The 18,597-nt window shown below is 42.3% G+C and overlaps 1 protein-coding gene and 1 long non-coding RNA gene across 3 annotated transcripts in view; both read right to left on the bottom strand.

Annotated features, from left to right (window-relative positions):
* The window catches only part of UNC5C (unc-5 netrin receptor C), a 372,030-nt gene extending 353,786 nt beyond the window's left edge, over window positions 1-18,244 (bottom strand). For both annotated transcript variants that reach the window (XM_081109270.1, XM_081109271.1), the window contains exon 1: window positions 17,785-18,244. In XM_081109270.1, coding sequence (XP_080965396.1) covers window positions 17,785-17,908 — 124 coding nt within the window. In that variant the 5' untranslated portion in view covers window positions 17,909-18,244. The remainder of the gene's footprint in view (window positions 1-17,784) is intronic.
* LOC308532070 lies at window positions 15,611-16,459 on the bottom strand. The gene is made up of 3 exons (XR_013996957.1): window positions 16,434-16,459; window positions 16,220-16,320; window positions 15,611-15,767 (listed from the first exon to the last, which is right to left on the bottom strand). It is a non-coding gene; the product is annotated as an uncharacterized lncRNA (long non-coding RNA).
* Window positions 18,245-18,597: the final 353 nt, after the last annotated feature.

Raw genomic sequence — 18,597 nt, 5'->3', positions numbered from 1 at the left:
TTCTTCCACCAGTAGAAACTCCATTTATTTTAGCACTATTACATGCTAGAATTCTACACCTGAAAGCGGGAAAGGTTCTCTGAGGACTGTCAACGGGTACTGGTTTGACTTGGAGACCCTTTAAACTCTTGATTCTGTGTTTAGGCAACTTGACCAAACTAGTTAGAGTCCAACTGTGCTCCTATTGCTTACCCATCAGTTGTCTGAGCTTCATCTCCTTCAACTGCAAAAGAATGCCAGTTCTTCATTACTTAAAAGCCCCAAATTACAGGGTAGACAATCTGAAGTGGATTTCTGAAGGAGATGTAAGGTGATTGGCCTTTTAGGCAGAATCTAAGAGATGGTGAACTTTCATTCCTGAGACTTTCTTCATGGTCCACCTACAACTTCCTGTTCAGCTCACTCTGCCCAGTAGCTCTCACAAAAGGATGAAGAAGAGAACGTGGAAAGTTCACACTAACTCCACCGCCATGACAAGTCCCAAGTCCCTGGAAGATATGTTATTCATGCATGAACACAATCTGCATTCATCCACCATCATTCAAAAGATCTACATTACATGCTGACTGTGTGTGTCAAGCAGCTTGTCACGTACCATTCTAGAGATACTACGGTGAACATGGTTCCTGCCCTCCTCATACTGACATGCTAGCTGGGGACAGAGGGAAGAGAAAAGAGTATCACCACTGCATGGCAAAGGTAGCCTTATGAAGGAATGAAGGTATAAACTAGATCATAAAGACGGAATGGAAGGCAGCCCGCAGGAAGGGATGGAACGTGAGGAAGGAACACTTGTTCACAGCGAAGGGGTAGGCCGCCATGCTCACTCGCTAACAGTTGGCCAAAACCCTGAAGCACGTCCCAGCCTAAGGCTGCACTGGGGCAACCTGTGTAGGATCTGGTGGAGGTGCCCGGACTGAGGAGCCTATAACCACCATGCACCGAGGAATGGAATTAGAGGCCTAAGAGCAAATATCACTGTCAGCCAGGTTGGCTGTTAACTCAGAAAGCCAAGTCAACAAAGTTAGATCTGATTCTCCATGCAACAGAGAGGGACATCAAAGGGTTTTAAGCAAAAGCGCTCTATGGTGTCATCCATTAGGGTTTTCCTGGCGAATCCTCCTTCTATGGAGGACGGAGAGTGGGGCCAGGCAGGAAGCAGGAGGAACCTTCTTCAGAGATCCATTCGGGAGAAATGGACATATTTGAAACATATTTAGGTAATACATGTCATCTTTTCTAAGAGAATGTCATTGAAGGATTGAATATGTTTAAATGTTGCAAACATAATTATGTGAGACTACGAAATAATTTAATTTTTGTTTGTTTGAACAACTTGGCTTTCTAAAATTGCTCCCCTCCCTCCTTAAGAAAATAATAAGCAATGAACATTCATTCTGGCACAAATAAATATTGTTCGTATCAATGAAAACCACACAAAAACCTCAGTAGTCAGACAACAGAACTGTATAAGACAGTTCAATGTCCAGAAAAAAATGAACTTTTAAGAAGCTTATCTTTATTAAAACAAAAACAAGAAAAAAAAGGCAGGTATAGCCTAGAAGAAGGGGTTATAAATAGTCTCATCTTTTTAGTGGTTGTGGGTTTTTTCCCCTTTGGAAATCTTCAAAGAAAACTACTGCAAACCAAATGTTATACACAGCATAAAACCCCAAATAAGCATTTTAATCAATCCTTAAAATGTTTCTAAGTTGCTTCTGTTGGATTCTTTAAACAGACTAAGATCCTATAAAGATAAGAGATTTTATAATGATGGAGGGACTAACCCACACTGCTGATTCCAGAGTTCTTATTAATCTTGCCTTTAAAGAGTGGGATGTTTCCTACAGCGCTGCTCTTGGGGAGCTGGGGGAGGAGGGCTGGAGTTAAAAACTTAAAGAGTGTTACACTTGTTTTTTAGACAAAGAAAATTACAAAGGAGTCAGTGTTCAGTGGGCCAATTAAAAGTGTTTCCTGCCTGGGCATTATTTTTGCGTGGTGAGTGAGTCATCCTTGTTTATTTAGTTGCTGCATCTATTACATTGTGTTGGCTAAAGAATGTAATAAATGTAGTAATTAAATAAATAAGCATCTATTGTATTATTTTGGGTTACAAATGTTTGGGGTTATGTTCTTCTATTATGTTGACACATTTTGAGAGAAAAAGTTATGTCTTGTCTACATTTTACATTTACAATGAAACATTTTAAAGAACAAAAGGACAAAAAGGATTGATTATGTGAAGTCACAGTGAACTGAACTTTTTTTTTAAATATATTTTATTGATTGTTTACAGAGAGGAAGGGAGAGGGAGGGATAGAGAGTCAGAAACATCGATGAGAGAGAAACATTGATCAGTTGCCTCCTGCACACCCCCCACAGAGGATGTGCCCACAACCAAGGTACATGCCCTTGACCAGAATCGAACCTGGGACCTTTCAGTCCACAGCCGACGCTCTATCCACTGAGCCAAACTGGATTAGGGCATGAACTGAACTTTATAACACTGAATATTGTCTGCAGCTAAAAGCATTTTCTATGCCTGTTTTTTTTTCAAAATAAAGTTGTTATTTAAGCAACGATACGCTTTCCTTTTATAAATACACGTTGGAAAACATTTTTCAAGCAGAACTATAATCTCTGAATATTTTCCCCTTTTATTTTTATATATCATAAATAATACCTGTGAGCCTGTGCAAAGTAGAGAGTCCAGCACAGTTTGTTCATAAACTAATCCATTAGAAAAATACTTTATTAAATGCAGTACACATCAGTCACAACACATATATTTAACAGTTTGGTATCTAATTTCCCTTTTTGCCTACATTATAATATGGCCCTTATACATGTAACAATGCTGGACTTGCTTAGAAATCGCAGTTTAATAAATTTTGTGTCTATCCTAGGATCAGTAAATGCTTAAATGTGTTAAAATTTCTGATATAAGTCAAGAAGTTTGTCTCTATTCCTCTAGAAAGAATTTAACATTAACAAAAAGTAGATAATTTGCTAATTGGTTTTTTTTTTATTCTTTTAACATATTTGTCTTTGTGAGTATAGCCAAAGTATAGTGGAAAAAAGTATAAACTTATTTTTTCCATTGACATTTATTAGGTACTACATTTAACAGAATATATTCTGGATTCAAAATCTGGCAAAGAAAAAAAATGATCAGATCTGCATATATACATACATCTAATATATTTTTACTTCCATAACAGCCAAGAAAAGGAAATGTTAAACTTCCAAAAATAAAAAATGAGAGGTCCTGGCAGGATAGCTCAGTTGGTTAGTGCATCATCCAGATATGGCAAATTTTCTGATTCGATCCTTGATCAGGGCAAATACAACAGACCAATGAATGCATAAATAAGTGAAATAACAAATCAATGTTTCTCTCTCTCTCTCTCTTTCCCTCTCACTCTCTTTCTCTCTCTTCCTACCCCTTCTTCTCTCTAAAAAAGTAAAAGAAACCTAACACCATTCACTATTCTAAACAGTCATGATAATCCCACTATGAAATGGATATTATTAAATACTAGAGGTCTGGTGCACAAAATTCATGAATGGGGTGGGGTGGTGGGGAGGGAGGCTCAGCCAAGCCTGCGCCCTTTCACAGTCTGGGAGCCCTCAGGGGATGTCTGACTATATTTTTTAAAAATCACCCTGTACCTAATTTTCTTACTAACTCCTCCTTTTAAACTCCTCTCACTCTCACATTCTGTTTCTTCTTTTTATGTAACGATTTTTCTGGCCTCACCCCATTTTAGCATCCTTGTCTTTCCTGCTTTCTTTCCCTTCCTCCCTTTGAACCTCCCGTGGCCCCTCTCCCTCTCTCCCTCCTCCATTCTCTCCCTTCATTCCCCATGTCTGTCTCCTTCTTACTCCTCCCACCCCCCCCATTCACCTTTCCCTTGTGAGCCTGAACCCAGCCTCCCTCCCTCCTTCCCTATTATTACCCCCCACACCCCACTCCCCATGTTCACTGGTTTCTCTTTTAAACCTTCCCCTTTCCTCTCTGGGACCTGCTTCCAGCCCCACCTGAGAGCACTTTGATATTAAAGCTTCCGTTCAGGGGGCGTTAACCCCCAGCTCAGGGCTCAGTCCTGGCCAGACCTTCACCATCCCCCCTTCCCCTGCTTCCCCACGGCCATCCTCCTCCCATTCCCTGCCTAGGACGCCCCAACTTCTAGTCAACAAAGTACACTTAAAGCGCCACCAACCTAACCCTGGCCAGTGTCCTTGGGGTTCAGCCATGGGGACGAAAGCAGTTCCCACCTTAGTGTCCGACTCTGCCCCAGCTAAGCTGCGCCTCCCCTCCCAGCATAGGGTGCTGGGCCCAGCGAGGGGTAGCAGAGGCCTGCGCAGCCCAGGTGCTGCTGCTGTGGAGGAGGAGCTCCTCCACGGGAAGGCCTCCGACCGTCCACCCCTCCATCCTGAGGGCCTCCTCCGGCATCTGTGGGGGCTCCCACTCCTCACAGCCTGTGCCCTCTCCTTACCAGGCCCAGCTGCCCCGCCCCCTGCGGTGGACACCCCCTCCCACATGCAGCCCTGCATTTCCTTCCCTTTTCCATTCCTGCGTCTTTTTCTTGTTCCCTTTCTGTATTTCTGTTTCTCTTTCAGCCTGTCTGCATGCAGGCCTGCCTTCCGCCCCCTCTCCTTTCTTATCCCCTCCTATTGCATCCTATCCTACCTACCTTGGGCCTCGCAGCTGCCTGAGCAGGGGGCAGGGGACCCAGCCTGCTGACCAGTCCTTATGTGATGGTGTCCCGGATGATTTGCATATTCCTCTATTATTAGTATAGATTCTTCTAGAAAAATTTTTCTATGCATAAACATTTTAATTGCACCAAACTACACTATATATTGTATTAACTTGAATTTTTTAAAAATATAATTCTTCATAAAAAAAATAGAGAGATACACTTGTAAAGTTATCCAAGAAAGTAGCAGTATGTTAATATTGCAGGATAAATTTTTCTCAAGCCTATTCCAAACTCTAATGCGATAATTGTCCTATTTCAATCAGTCTAGCATCATCTTGTTATTTTCAACATAATTCAATTTCATCATACTAGTTCATAGATGTGTACTAATTTATTGTGGGGCAAAATACAATGACATTCTTTTTTCATCTTGCAATAGAATTAAGTTTTATGCAATAGAAAAGGGAAAACATATGGAAAATAGTCACTTTTAACAGATGTTTTAATCTGAAAAAAAAAGTTGGTTTAGAATTAAAAATCAAAGTCCACTGGTTGAACTGAGACATATTTCCATCTGTTATTAATGTTGAGTTACATATTAAAGATGAGATTATTCATCAAGTCCCTCGTATAATACATTAGTAAACGGGATTTTGGTTACAGATGTAATTGCATAAACTCTGTCCATCTAAGCTTCCAATTCATTCCAAACAAACCTTCACAGTGGCCTGAATTGAATTAAAATAGTTAACAACACCAAAGAGTACTTCTTGATTTTATTAAGAAACACTTGTATGAAAATCTGTGAACATAAAAGGGAAGCTTTTGCCACCCCATTATGATTAAATAGTAGTCCTTTTCTTCTTTTTATTTTCATTTTTCCTCCTTTTAAGCACTACATGGTTATGTGAGGTGTTTTTTAACATAATAAAGAAAAATTGACTAAATTTTAAAATATAAATAAATAAACAAACAAGTAAATAAATAAATGATGTGATGTCTCAGACTTATAAATAGTACTCAGGTTAGAAATGATGAATAATTCTGAAACTAGAAAGTGTAATGAGAACTCAAGTGACCATTGTGAAAATGTACACAAAGCTTTTGCCCGAGTGATTGGGGTCATAAGCTTAAGCGGGACTCCCCATTGCTGCCTGCACAGACTTTCACTAATGGTCTGATAATGAGGGCTGGGGGCTGGACAGGGAGGTTCTCATAATACTTTACAGTGGGGTGAGCATGGCAGCCGCTGATTAATTACTGCCCTGTTCTCATCTCACACATTAGATTCCCGAGCAACCCTCACTTTGTCTCCACAATGGTCTCAGAGTTACAGAACACTGTTGTAGGGAATTCTTCAAGGTGACTTATTGAAGAATTCTTGTTCAACTTCCACAGCAGAGGGGATAAATCATGATGGAAAAATGAAATTTAAAAAGACAAAAAAATAATTCTTAGATTCTAACATATAATGGCAGTAAAAGTTTTTGTCTTTCAGATGATTAAAATGGAAATTAAAGCCCTGACCGGTTTGGCTCAGTAGTTAGAGCGTCGGCCTGTGGACTGAAGGGTCCCAGGTTCAGTTCTGGTCAACAGCAGCACATGCCTGGGTTTCAGGCTCGATCCCCAGTAGGGGGTGTGCAGGAGTCAGACAATCAATGATTCTCTCTCATCATTGATGTGTCTATCTCTCTCTCCCTTACTCTTCCGATCTGGAATCAATAAAAAACATTTTGTTGTTGTTGTTTTTTTTTTTTAAAACAAGGAAAGTAAAAGATAGTCAAAAGATAAAAAATGAGGGGAATGGTGGACATTTCCACCTTTGGTATCATTGCAGGCAGTGTTAATACATCCTTATACTTTCAAAAAAAATACCACTATGATAATCACCTTAAAAACAGGAACGCATGGGATTGTACCTCTGTTCTCACTTTTCTCAGTAGCTTGTGTCTCCCACCCTTCACACACAACTATTTACATACATAGCAGTGCCTAAGGAAGGGGCTTCCTGCTCTTTCAAAATGCACTGAAAAGGTAAACGCTGAGGCTAATAGTAAAGAATCTGTTCACTTTAAGTGAACATCTCAAAGTCGTGCACATGAATATGTGTCCCTATGAAAGCAACTCTCTCTGAACGCCAGCTTAAGCTTCTCCATATGATTTTCCTCAAAGGCTCCCTTTTACAACCGTCATTACCACTCATTATCTCCTTGTTATATAGACTGTTTCTTTTGTTTCATCACCAATCTCTGCCTGTTTAGCAGCAGCCCTGCCACTACTATCAGATGACATTTGTTTCACTTAATGTATGTAGTTTTAGAAGAAATTATAGAACTGCTATTACTGAATTATAGGAAAAAAAAATTCCTATGTACATTTAGCTGACACTGCATCAGCTGCTATTTAAACTGGGCTTAGCTAATGGACTTTTAATGTCAGTGGGGTTACGTGCAGTTACTGGCTCTTAGCAGAAATGGCTCCTTTCTATAAAAATCACTTTTCCTCAAGTGTGTTGTTTGAACATTCCTTTCCCTAATTTAGTGACTGTCACTGAATGGAAAACAAACTCAAGGACTCTGGAATCTGCTGTTATCTCGAAGACCCTCTTTTTAACCTTGCATTCAGCATTTAACAGGCAACCTCCCTCATTAGCATTTAGGTTTGTGATCACAAAACTTGGTGAGGCATTCTTATTTACTCTGCTGTGCTTGGCAGAGTACTACTCATTTTGCTATGAAATCTCAGTGTCATCCATGAATATAGGGAACACAAAAGAACATACAAAACAATTTTTACTGCACCTTAGGATTTATTTGCCTCTTTTAAGATCCTATTTCAGAAATGCCAAGTGATGTGGACACATGATAATTATTAATATATATTTAGACATGGATGTGTCTTGTAAATATTTATTTATTTTTTTAATATATATTTTATTGATTTTTTACAGAGAGGAAGGGAGAGGAAGAAAGAGTCAGAAACATAGATGAGAGAGAAACATTGATCAGCTGCCTCCCGCACGCCCCCCACTGGGGATGTGCCCGCAACCAAGGTACATGCCCTTGACCAGAATGGAACCCGGGACCCTTCAGTCCGCAGGCTGACGCTCTATCCACTGAGCCACACCGGTTAGAGCGTGTCTTGTAAATATTTAGACATTACCTTGCATTCCAATACAATATTAAATTAAACAAGGAAGCATATTATCCCTCTGTCTCGAGTGAAGAGTGAAGTTCTGTATACTCTTTCAACAGTAACAACCTCTTTCCCCCTTTACTAACTTCGTTTTTGCTCAATTAAATAAAGCTTTCAATACATGTAATGGAGACACCTATCCGGCCTTAGAGGGAGTCCAAGAAAACCAAATGTCCCCCAGCCTGGGAAGGTAACTCCACTTGATTAGTAAGTTGAAACAAACTATCAGAGAATTCAGGAAAGAACAACACGGGGGTCCCTCCTTCTCGGCCCACAGAGGAGGTCGCCTTCCGCAGGGGACACACCAGGGAAGTCATCTCTCTCTTGGGATCACCCTGAGAGGGAGTCCTGCTCGCCTCTGAAGGATGTTACCTGCAAGTTGACTTTCTCCTGGGGTCAACAAATTTAGTCCATTCTGTAGGAAACAGCAGAAGTCCCCCAGGGTCTGTAATAGCAGTGAAAGGGAGAGCCCTTCTCTGTCCTTGGAGGAGAGGAGGAAACTTGTTTCTCTCAGATAAGCCACTGCACCAAGGAGGCAGAGGCCTGCCCTGCACAGGACATGAATGACTTAGCAACTGTAGAGCACCAGGCACTTCTTGCAGGAAAGTCGATGTGATTTTCAGTCGCCATCCATTGATGAAATCTGATTTCCTACCCAAGGACTACCTTTATGAATGCGTTTTATAAGTAAACATGTTTGGTTTTCATTTATTGAAAGGTTCTGTTTTGTGTGGGGGTTTTTTAAATATATTGCCAATCTTATTTGAAAATGAGCTCTCATTTCTAAAATAAAAATGGTTACACAGATACGCACCATTTGTATATATATATATATATATATATATATATATATATATTCATAGGAATTATTGAACTATACTTGTCTACTACTTGTAACTCTTCATTTCATTAAGACTCTGCCTGGAAATACCCTCCTAGGAAATAATTCCACCGTTATTTAATTCAATAAAAAATGTCATGTGTCTCTTACATATGATCATCATTTCTAATAAATCCAATAAACTAGTTACCCCAGTGGTTCTCAACCTTCTGGCCCTTTAAATACAGTTCCTCATGTTGTGACCCAACCATAAAATTATTTTCGTTGCTACTTCATAACTGTAATGTTGCTACTGTTATGAATCGTCATGTAAATATCTGATATGCAGGATGGTCTTAGGTGACCCCTGTGAAAGGGTCGTTCAACCGCCAAAGGGGTCGCGACCCACAGGTTGAGAACTGCTGGGTTACCCCCATCCCTCTGGAAACATGCTTATCATTAAAACTTTAGTCATCCTTTTATTTTTTCATCATGTTATAGTAAGTAAACCATAACTTTCTTCACTGTGGTCTTTTAATTCTATATAGATATATGTATGTGTGTGTAAAAATCAACAAAAATAAATAGATTAGTATATAAGAGAAAGATATTGGCAACATTTTTTAAAGTGGACAATAACAGATAAAACTCCACTTAAAAATCTTTCCCTGGACAAAGAATGTGATTGGATCTCTGATGTAAGGGTGAGAGTTAAGATGCAGTGTTGGTATTGTTATTAATGACAATGTTTAACAGCAGCTCAGAAACTGGCAATGCATTCTATTATGACAACTGAAGGATTAATTATATATTCCAGAGGAATATACTCTAAGTTACTATGTATCAGCATACCTCTGATTTAAGTCTAGATTTCTCAAACAAGCACATCCTGCCCAAATAGGTCCAAGTATAATCCAAATGTAACTTTCTTCAGATAGATGCCTTTTATATACTGTCTTTTGCTCTGTTAATTGAAATAGGTGCAGATGAACACTCTAGATAAAAGTTTCAAATCAGAGGGCTCGTTGAATAATATGATGATGAAATACTGATTTTAGGTTTCTCTTCCAGATAGCACAAATAAGTCATTTGAACATGCCTGTTTTTCCTCAGCTTCTGAGAGCAGTTACCGAATGGGCTTCTGTTTTCTACCACGCTGCGCACTGTGTTGTGATGGCCACTGGTGGCTCGGAAGGCAATGTCTTAGGCTCCCTGCATCCTTGGGTTTGGTCCATAACACATTTTAAAGCTTACACTCTTTCATTATCTTATGGAGATCCATGAGAAAGAAGGAAAGTTGCTAAAGAAAATGACAGGCAATGCAATTACTGTCTTATTTAGAATGACTTTTAGATTGTTACTTGCTAAACTTGTGTACTTCGACTGGTGGCTATGATGTGTATATTTGGCAAACTCTTTAGTCAATGGGAGATAAAATATATCATTTTTCCTTTATCAAAAGCTAAATTCAAATGTCAACATATTTCACACAGACATAATGTTCAAAGTGAAATTGCCATTATTGACTACAGCTTCCCAATCACGAAGTTATTATTGTGATAGTAATTTGTTTTTCTGTTTGGTATGGATTAGAGATAATACAGGTCTCCGACAAACACTTTTAATAAAACAACAGAACTTCTGTTATTGACTATCACTTTTAGTTCCCGTAAAAGGTAGAGGATACTCTTCCACCTAGATCTTAAAAGGATTTTTTAGGTTCTTGAAATTTCAAAAAGATATTAGAATTACACAAAATATGAAGTTAAATACAAGTAACAAATTTGTGAATTCATAGAGAACAGAATGGCCCCTTTAACTTTAATCTTATACATGAATGTATTTCACTATGCCTATAATTACAAGTGAGTATTATTATACCACATGCCCTATCATATTGCACTAGACTTCTATTGTCTAATAGAGTATACATTATAAATTAATTTAAAATGATTAACTTTCTATAAAAATATATACTTTATACTACTCTTTTATATGTTGTATTATTATAACCAACAGTTCTCTTGAATTTTGAGAGAAAACACCTGCCTTTCCACTCATGGATATACATGTCCTTATAATTGGGTTGCAAGTACCAATCTGTTTTTTATTGAAAAAAAAAAAAAGATCATATACAAGGTTTTTCTTTTGAACAACAACAAAAAAAGAGAGAAGACAATAGATTATTGTTGCATTCAGGCAGTCCATGATTAAATAATCAATTAAGACATTGACTAAAACTGCTAAATGTTAGCATTCATCAATAAACTTGTTAAATGTGCTACGGGAGTTTCTGTTGTTTAACATCCTTAGTTTGAAGAGGAGATAATGCATGTTCATCTACCTAAGGCATTTTTATGGCTCTCATAATTGCTGAGAAATGAAAGTAGCCTCAAGATCTAAATGACAATGATTAATGAAGGTTAAAAACTCCCTATCCTCACAACATTTCTAAATAAATAAGACTGGTAAGTCTGGAGTTCAATTCGATTAATCAATATCATCTGTTAGCATGATTCTATTGAGCCCTCATATTTAAAATAAGAACTCTAACAGGCACATCAATATAATGAAGTCTCACCTGGATCCCGTCACTCTCAGGTTGCCCTTCTACATTGGCAAGAAGATATGGTTGGTGATTTAATTAAAAGAGGCTATTCCCCAATGATTGGAGTTTTCAGATGTTAGACTTCACTTCTGCCACACCAAGCACTTTTGAATCACTGCTTAGGGCGAATAAAGGTATACTGACATAAGGGCAAATATCTGCATATTTGGCACTTTCAAAGCTATAGTTTGCTTTCTAAATTATGACTTCAATTTAATTAATGTCGAAGTTGTTTTAACACTATCAACCCCGTGTAGAAAGCGAAGTATGTTTAAAGTTACTATAAAATCTAGAGACATTCTTCTGTGCATTTCAAAACCTCATATAGACTCCTAAGGGAGCAACTTTCTAAGGGCAGGAATGTCAAAATTAGAAACCATATTCAACTTCAACCCAAAACTTTTTGAAATTTCTCAAATATAGAACAATACTTTCCAACATTTAGTTTATAAAGAGTCCAAATATTTGCAACATAATGTTTTGGGTTTTCATAAAAAGGCAGAAATTCTGAGAGTTCTAATCAATTAAAAAGAATAAAAAAGCTTACTGTCTCTGATCCTGATAGCTTATAGTAATTACTATAAAATTTTTTATGTAAATCTCTAAATTTGGAGTTGACAAATATTTACAAAGAGAAACTATAAATTATTTAATTTTGGGACTTCTTTTTAAGAACTAGGATAAAGGAGATAGTAGAATTGCAACATTGCTCAAGGCAAATCTACTCCAAAAAAAGTTACATAAAATTACATAAAATAAAGTACTGAGTTTCTGTGAGCTCTATTTCAAACGTCCTTGAACTACGTGCCACTGGGGCAATACCCAAGGCTTCAGATTCCTGTACCTTCCTATACAAATACATAAGCAATTATAAATCCAAATAAAATATGAAGTCCAAGAAGAGTCCATACATAGCTTTAAGAAGTTACGGTTTAAAAAAGAGAGAATGAGAAAGTTCAGGCTCTGTAAGAGCACACCAGGGAATCAGACATTAAAAGCAGAATGAAAATACTGTAGAAGAAAGATCTGTCCCAACATAAAAAACAAACTAACAAATATCTTGTTTCATCATAAAAGCTGGGCAAAAACATTTGCACCAAACGTCAAAAATTAGCAATAACCACTTACCAAGTAGAAGTAATTAAATATGAAATCTAAAAAAAAATGTTATCTAGATTATTCATGTTATTCTAAGATACCAAAACTTTCTATTGCAAATATAATCTTTATATATAAAAGGCCTGGTGAATATGCTTTGCCTTCAAATCAATCTAATTTTCTATATGTTTCATTGTGTTGCTATAACATGTATTCAATTATGTTCTTCAGACTGTACATCTGTACCCATTTTTTTTTTTAAAGAAAACCTACTGACATTTTGTAAAGGGCTGTTTTCCCCAAACCCTATCTGAAAACATGGGACTTGATATGTGTTTTCTTTTAATAAAAGTGTTTATTTATTTATGGAAGTCTTTTTCCCCTTCAATATTTATTGTAAAGAAAGAAAGTCAAGGGTGGAGCTTGTAGCCAGGACCTAACTGGCTGGACTTGACCTGGCACTTTTAGAACTGGCATTGGGTTAATTTTCGCAGAGGAAGCAGAAAGGGAGAAGTGGGACTCTGAAAGGAAAGAGCTTCCACATGCCGTTCAAGGAACCATGTCCTGCCCAGGAGTTCACGGCCATGCACTTTGGAGCATCTCCTCAGATGGCTCAGCCATCCCACTCTGAGTTCAAAATTATTCACCTTTAAATTCTTCAACTTCTAGATTTCTTTGCCAATGGTTTACATGGTTGGAAGACAAAGAATATTGCTGTAAATACTTTGCATGTGTTAACTCATTTTCAATCCGAATATGACTTGTCATGATCCTCATTTTATATCAGAGGACACTGAGGCACAAGGACACTAAATAGCTCATTCATTGCCAAACACCGAGGCAGGGTGGAGGCAGGATCTTGAGAAGGTGGTAACCACTAAGATAAATGGCAGAATGGGCACACACCACTAACTGTCTTTAGCTTGTGCCTCCCCGAAACCAGACTAAACCTATATGTCATCTAAGTAAGATTTAATTTAAGGTAGTTGCAATGCAACCTTCCCACCAAGCTGCCACCCTCAAGTTCCTCTGTGTAGAAATTTTAGAACCCCCACCAAAATCCCCTAGCCTGACCTATGTTTACGATCATTGGATGCTTGAATCGAGAAAGTACTACACCTGTGCCCACTGTTACCTTTCAGAATGTGAGTTTCCACGATATGCTTATACATCTGTCTTTCTGAAAAATTATCTCGTTCAACCCTGTATCCCTAACAAATAGCACACAACCTGGGACTTAAGTGTAGGATACTTGTTTGTTAAGGACTTTACTTCGAATACCACCACCACCCAAATGAGCTAGTACATTTTTGATTTGTGAAGAAACGTGAGCAGGTTTGTTTTTAACTGCCACAAATACAAAAGTCAGACTGAAAAAGATGTAGGCTAAAATCTAAAATCGGAAGGCAAGAGTGCTGTCTCTGTCCCTGCCCCACACTTCCCCCCTTTATCTTTCCGAAGTGGCTGCAGCCTGTAACGTTAATGTTTCTCCTGTCAGTGACTCCCTCTGCTGCTCCAGCAAAGTCATGACCTACATCAGAAAAGTGCTAGACACAGTTAAGGCTTCACAGACCACACCCTAGCTGTTCTGTTCACACTAACTGGGGAACTTAGCACACATTGGAGAACAGTTATTTTTAAGTCTCAACAATAATTATAAATAAGCAAAAAGGGGTGGCCTAGTAGAGCTCATGCCTCATTCCTGTTCATATCCTTGGGGGTTGCTTTCAAAAGATCAGTATGGATTCTGATCAGGACTACAACAGGAGATGTTAGAGGACCCTGTCATGTTCAATTCTGAACCCCCAGTATCCAGAACACAAAAGACCAAGGGGTCAATAAATGTGAACAATCGAATGATTCCTACTCTGTGTAAATACTTGAGAAGTTTGTACTCTGAAGCCTTTTAAGCATCCCCTAAGTGAGAATGCATGACATTATTTGTCTAAACAAAGGTAAGCTAGCCTAATTTTCCTTACAGCAAATTCCAAATGTGAATTTATGAATTTACTCTGCTCCTAAAATGGAACATATATAGTATAATTGTAATGAAATTCAAGGTTGTGTGTGTGTGTGTTTATGTCAATTGTGCCATACCAACATGTATATATGCACGAAAGCAATTTTTACTCTGTTATGGGAAGTCTATTACTTGTTTATCAAAAATATTATAAATCAGTTTATGACAGTAGAGAATTATCCTAATATGATTAGACTCTTCAGTCATTTTCTGTCCTGAGTTTGGTGGTGTTAACACTGGAAACACTAGTTGGTGCTAGATAAGCAGAATTTCAATGCTGTACAGTCCAGAAATAAAATGCACTTATGAAATAGGACACTAATTCTGAGGCACACCATTCACACACTCACACACACACACACACACACACACACACACACACACACACTTTTCCTACTAAAATCGTTCATTCTTGAAAGTCAGAACTACCACAAATTCCCTAGAGCTAGGAGTTCCCAGCATTCCTGAATGAAACAATTAGGGCACAGCCTGAGAGGAGAAAGTTGTTGCCTAAAGCCTAGAGAACCTCCCAAGGACCTGCTTAAAGTGACTGCTGTCTTTCTTTAAAGCACAGTTACAAAACGCAGCACACTCACAAATAACACTCACTATGTTTTTTCATCTTAAACTTCTGTTGTTTTCTTGGCTATCTCTGAAGGGACACATTTCCTACAACTTTTAATTTTCCAGTACTTCTCTAACAACAGAATAAAAAAACCTCATCCACATTGTAACATGCTTAAATTAACTTTCTCATCATAATTGCATATGTACTGTCATTCATAAAAATAGTTCATTCTGATCCAGAAATCCCCAGCACATGGAAATCATACTTCCAGGGAGCAACAACATCTTGTGTTGCGCTAGCATGTAGTCCACAAGGAGGAGAAAAGACAAGAAATTAGAAGGAAAAGGAGAACTGACCACGAGACCATGATAAAAGTCCGATTCTGGAAGGAATTGTCATGGTGCTTTGACAGTAAGCAGGCAGGGGAATGGAGTGGAGTGATGGTGATAGTAGCTGATAATAGCCACTAGTAGAGTTGGGCACTTTCTACATTTCTGATACCTAACAGACAAGGCAGGAAGGGCTGGTATCAGGGAACATGGAAGATAACAAAGATAAAAGAGGTGAAATAATGTCTTCCGAAGATGGCAAGATTCAAACACAAATAGTTTATTCACCAGGAACTGAAAAAAACTAAATAAACTAAATGGAGGAGACCAGTACTGAAATACACACATCCGATAGAAAACATTTTACTTTTCCACTGAAGATCTGAAGAGCAGGTTCGAGTCTCAATCTCTGGCTCTCCTGGTCTATAAGAAGAAACACAGCACCAGTGGCAAATGTTGTCCACCCTGAGCATCTTTTATTTTCATCTCTCCTTTCTTCTTTCAATATGAATCCATTTACAACCTCCAGTTTATCTTTATTGATCCCTTTTCCTGTGCAGTCTTTTGTAATTTGGCTGCAGTAAGCTCTGGGCAGGAATGTCGGATCTCCTGTTTGGTATCCTTGGGGACTTTAACTTGTCCTTTCTCCAAATAGTTCTCTCACTGCCTGGTCCCTCTCCCAGCCCGCACCCCAGGCTTTGTGCACCCAATAACAGCGGGCGAATTCCACGGGGAGTCACGCAGTTGATTCCACAACTATTCATCAGGTTGCCCACTGAAACTTCCAAACAGAGCCCCTCCCCCCCCCGCCCCCCACCCTCCAGCACCCTTGGCTGCGGCCCTGAGAACTTCTTAACCAATTTCAAGAAACCTACAAGTTCATGGGAGTCTCCATGGAGATTGCTTTGTGAAATGGACAGATGAGCTCTGGAAGTATGCACAGGAAAACCAGGGCAGAACCTGGGGCGGGAGGCATCTGGCAAGGAGGAAAGGATTTATGAGCGCGGCCACTTAAGGCGGCAGCAGGGAAATTTACTCCCGAAGTAGAAGTAGCTATGGCTAATTCACAAAGCCTCGCTAATCACTTACCTCGCTACCCGGACCGCGCCGGCTATGCTCAGCCGTGCGCTGGACTTCCCACGCCCTCGCCCCCAGCGCCCTCTCAGGTCAGAGTGCGGGCTGTCGGGACCCCCCGGAGTGTCCGAGCAGCCGTGTAGGCTATCGCTGCACCTTCTCTGCTCTCTCATGTTTAAAGAGACGTAACCGAGAGGATGGGATGCCTGAATCATCTCCCAGTGCTGCAAAAGCTTCCTCCATTCCCACCACAACCGCACCGCCGCCGCGCGGAAAAGCGGAGCTGCCGCTTCAGAGCCAGCCACCACCAGAGAACTCGCCAAAAGGACCCCGGCTGGCGCTTGGCTTGGCCAGGAGGGTGGGAGCCCAGGTGCCACGATAAACCCCGGAGGGGGCAGCGTGGGCTCTTTCCTCCCCGCCCCTCTCCCACTCCGCTCCTTGGGCTCAGCAGGCTGGGGGCCGCCGCTCTCGATTCAAACTCCAGGGGCACGAATGGAGCTAGGTGATCAGCCCCCTCCCTCCCCTCCTCCCTTCCCACAGCCAACTCCCCGCCGCTGTTCTCCCAAGCCCGGTTTGGCCCAAGGCCCCGGGCACTTATTTTCAAGCTCAGACGCGTTCCATGAAAATGTCAGAGTTATAAAGCGGCCGGTGACCCCGGGGACTTTCGGATTTGGTTTGAGCGTCCAGTCCGCTTCCCCAGAGCTCACGGGCTCTAAGTTTCTGCGCGGCCAGCCGGGAGCGAGCCGCCGAGGCTGTGCGTGCGGAGGCGCACCCCCCGGCCTGCCGCCGGCTGGGAGGAGCTGGGCGGGTGGGCTTGTGTCTCCAGGGCGCCCCGAGCAGCAGCCGGGGGGCCCCAGCCCTGAGTCCTCCGCCCTCAGGGACACATGTCCTTAGCTGCGGGCCCTTCCGCGCCCGGCGGGCTCCGAGACTCACTGGAGACCCTACCGCCCCAGACGTGGCACCGCGCGGGGAGCCTCCGTGCACCCGGGCGCATCTGTGCAGCCACACGGACGCGCACACCGCGCGTGTCTCCACGTCTCTCCGGGCACCATGTTCCACACCGTGTGCGCGTGGGGCAGAAAGTGCAAAGGGCGCCCCAGGAGCCCACACGCCCAGGGGCAGATGCAGGTCCACACCCCGCGTGTCCCTGCCCCATCCGTGCCCATCTCGGAAGACGAATGAACCCTAATGACCAAAGCTTCCCGACTAGTTGGGAAAGCGGGGTTGAAAGTGGCTTAAGTGAGCCGCGTGGAGGGCCCCGGGGGCTCACGAAGGAAGCCGGGAGGACCGGGGAGGAGGAGAGGAAGAAGGAGGGAAGGCAGGCAGCGGGAAGGGAGGTGGCCTGGGAGCCTGGCCAGCCCCTTACCTTGAGCAGCCGAGCCCGTGCGGCTGGCGCTGAGCAGGGCCAGGGCAGGGAGCACCAGCATGGGCAGCACGTATCCCAGTCCCAGTCCGCAGCGGGCCGCTGTCGCCCGCAGACTCTCCCTCATCGTCGACCAGGGTGGGCAGGGGGAGCACCGGCGCGAACCGCGGAAAGCCCACCGGCCAGCAGCCGAGTCCGTGCACCGCGCCGCGTCCACGGGAAGGATGACAACCGCGCGCCGCACTCCACTTTCTCCAAGGGCAGGGGCCAAGGGGTGGAGAGGGGGCGCCGAGGCGGAGTTTTCAGGACCCGCTTCCCCGGTGCCTTCCGACTGGAGGCTCGGCCCCCACTTGGGAAGTCGGGGCGACGCCAGGCGGCCACCTCGGCGCTCCTCCCCGCAGCAGCAGCCGCCGCAGCTCCGCCGCGCGCCCAGCCCGGACTGCTCTCCCGGTCCCCTCGCCCGCGCCCCACACTCTCAGGCACCGGCGGGCGAGGGAGGGGGGAGGGGGAGGAGGCGGAGAGAACCGGGGGGAGGAGGGAGTGGAGAGAGAGTTGGGCACCGTGAGGCGCTCTGCTCTCCAATCTGTGTTCTCGCCACGCGTGGAGACGTCCCGATTGCCGCGGCCGAGTGGCCAAGGAGGGTCCCCTCCCCGCGTGGGGCGTCGGGAGGCTCCAAGACGTGCGCCGAGGAGGCGTGGAGGGCGCAGCCCGGCTCCACCCGGGGGTAAGCGGCGCGGGAGCGCGCCCGGCCTTATGTAAGCGGGGATGCAGGGATGCGCGCCCGGGGCGGGAGGTGGCGGGCCGGCTGCGGGGTAC

Source organism: Myotis nattereri (genome assembly GCF_964212035.1).
Source record: "Myotis nattereri genome assembly, chromosome: 1".
Lineage (NCBI taxonomy): Eukaryota > Metazoa > Chordata > Mammalia > Chiroptera > Vespertilionidae > Myotis > Myotis nattereri.
Note: the sequence above shows the minus strand (reverse complement) of the source record. Positions and strands in the feature narration are given on the sequence as shown.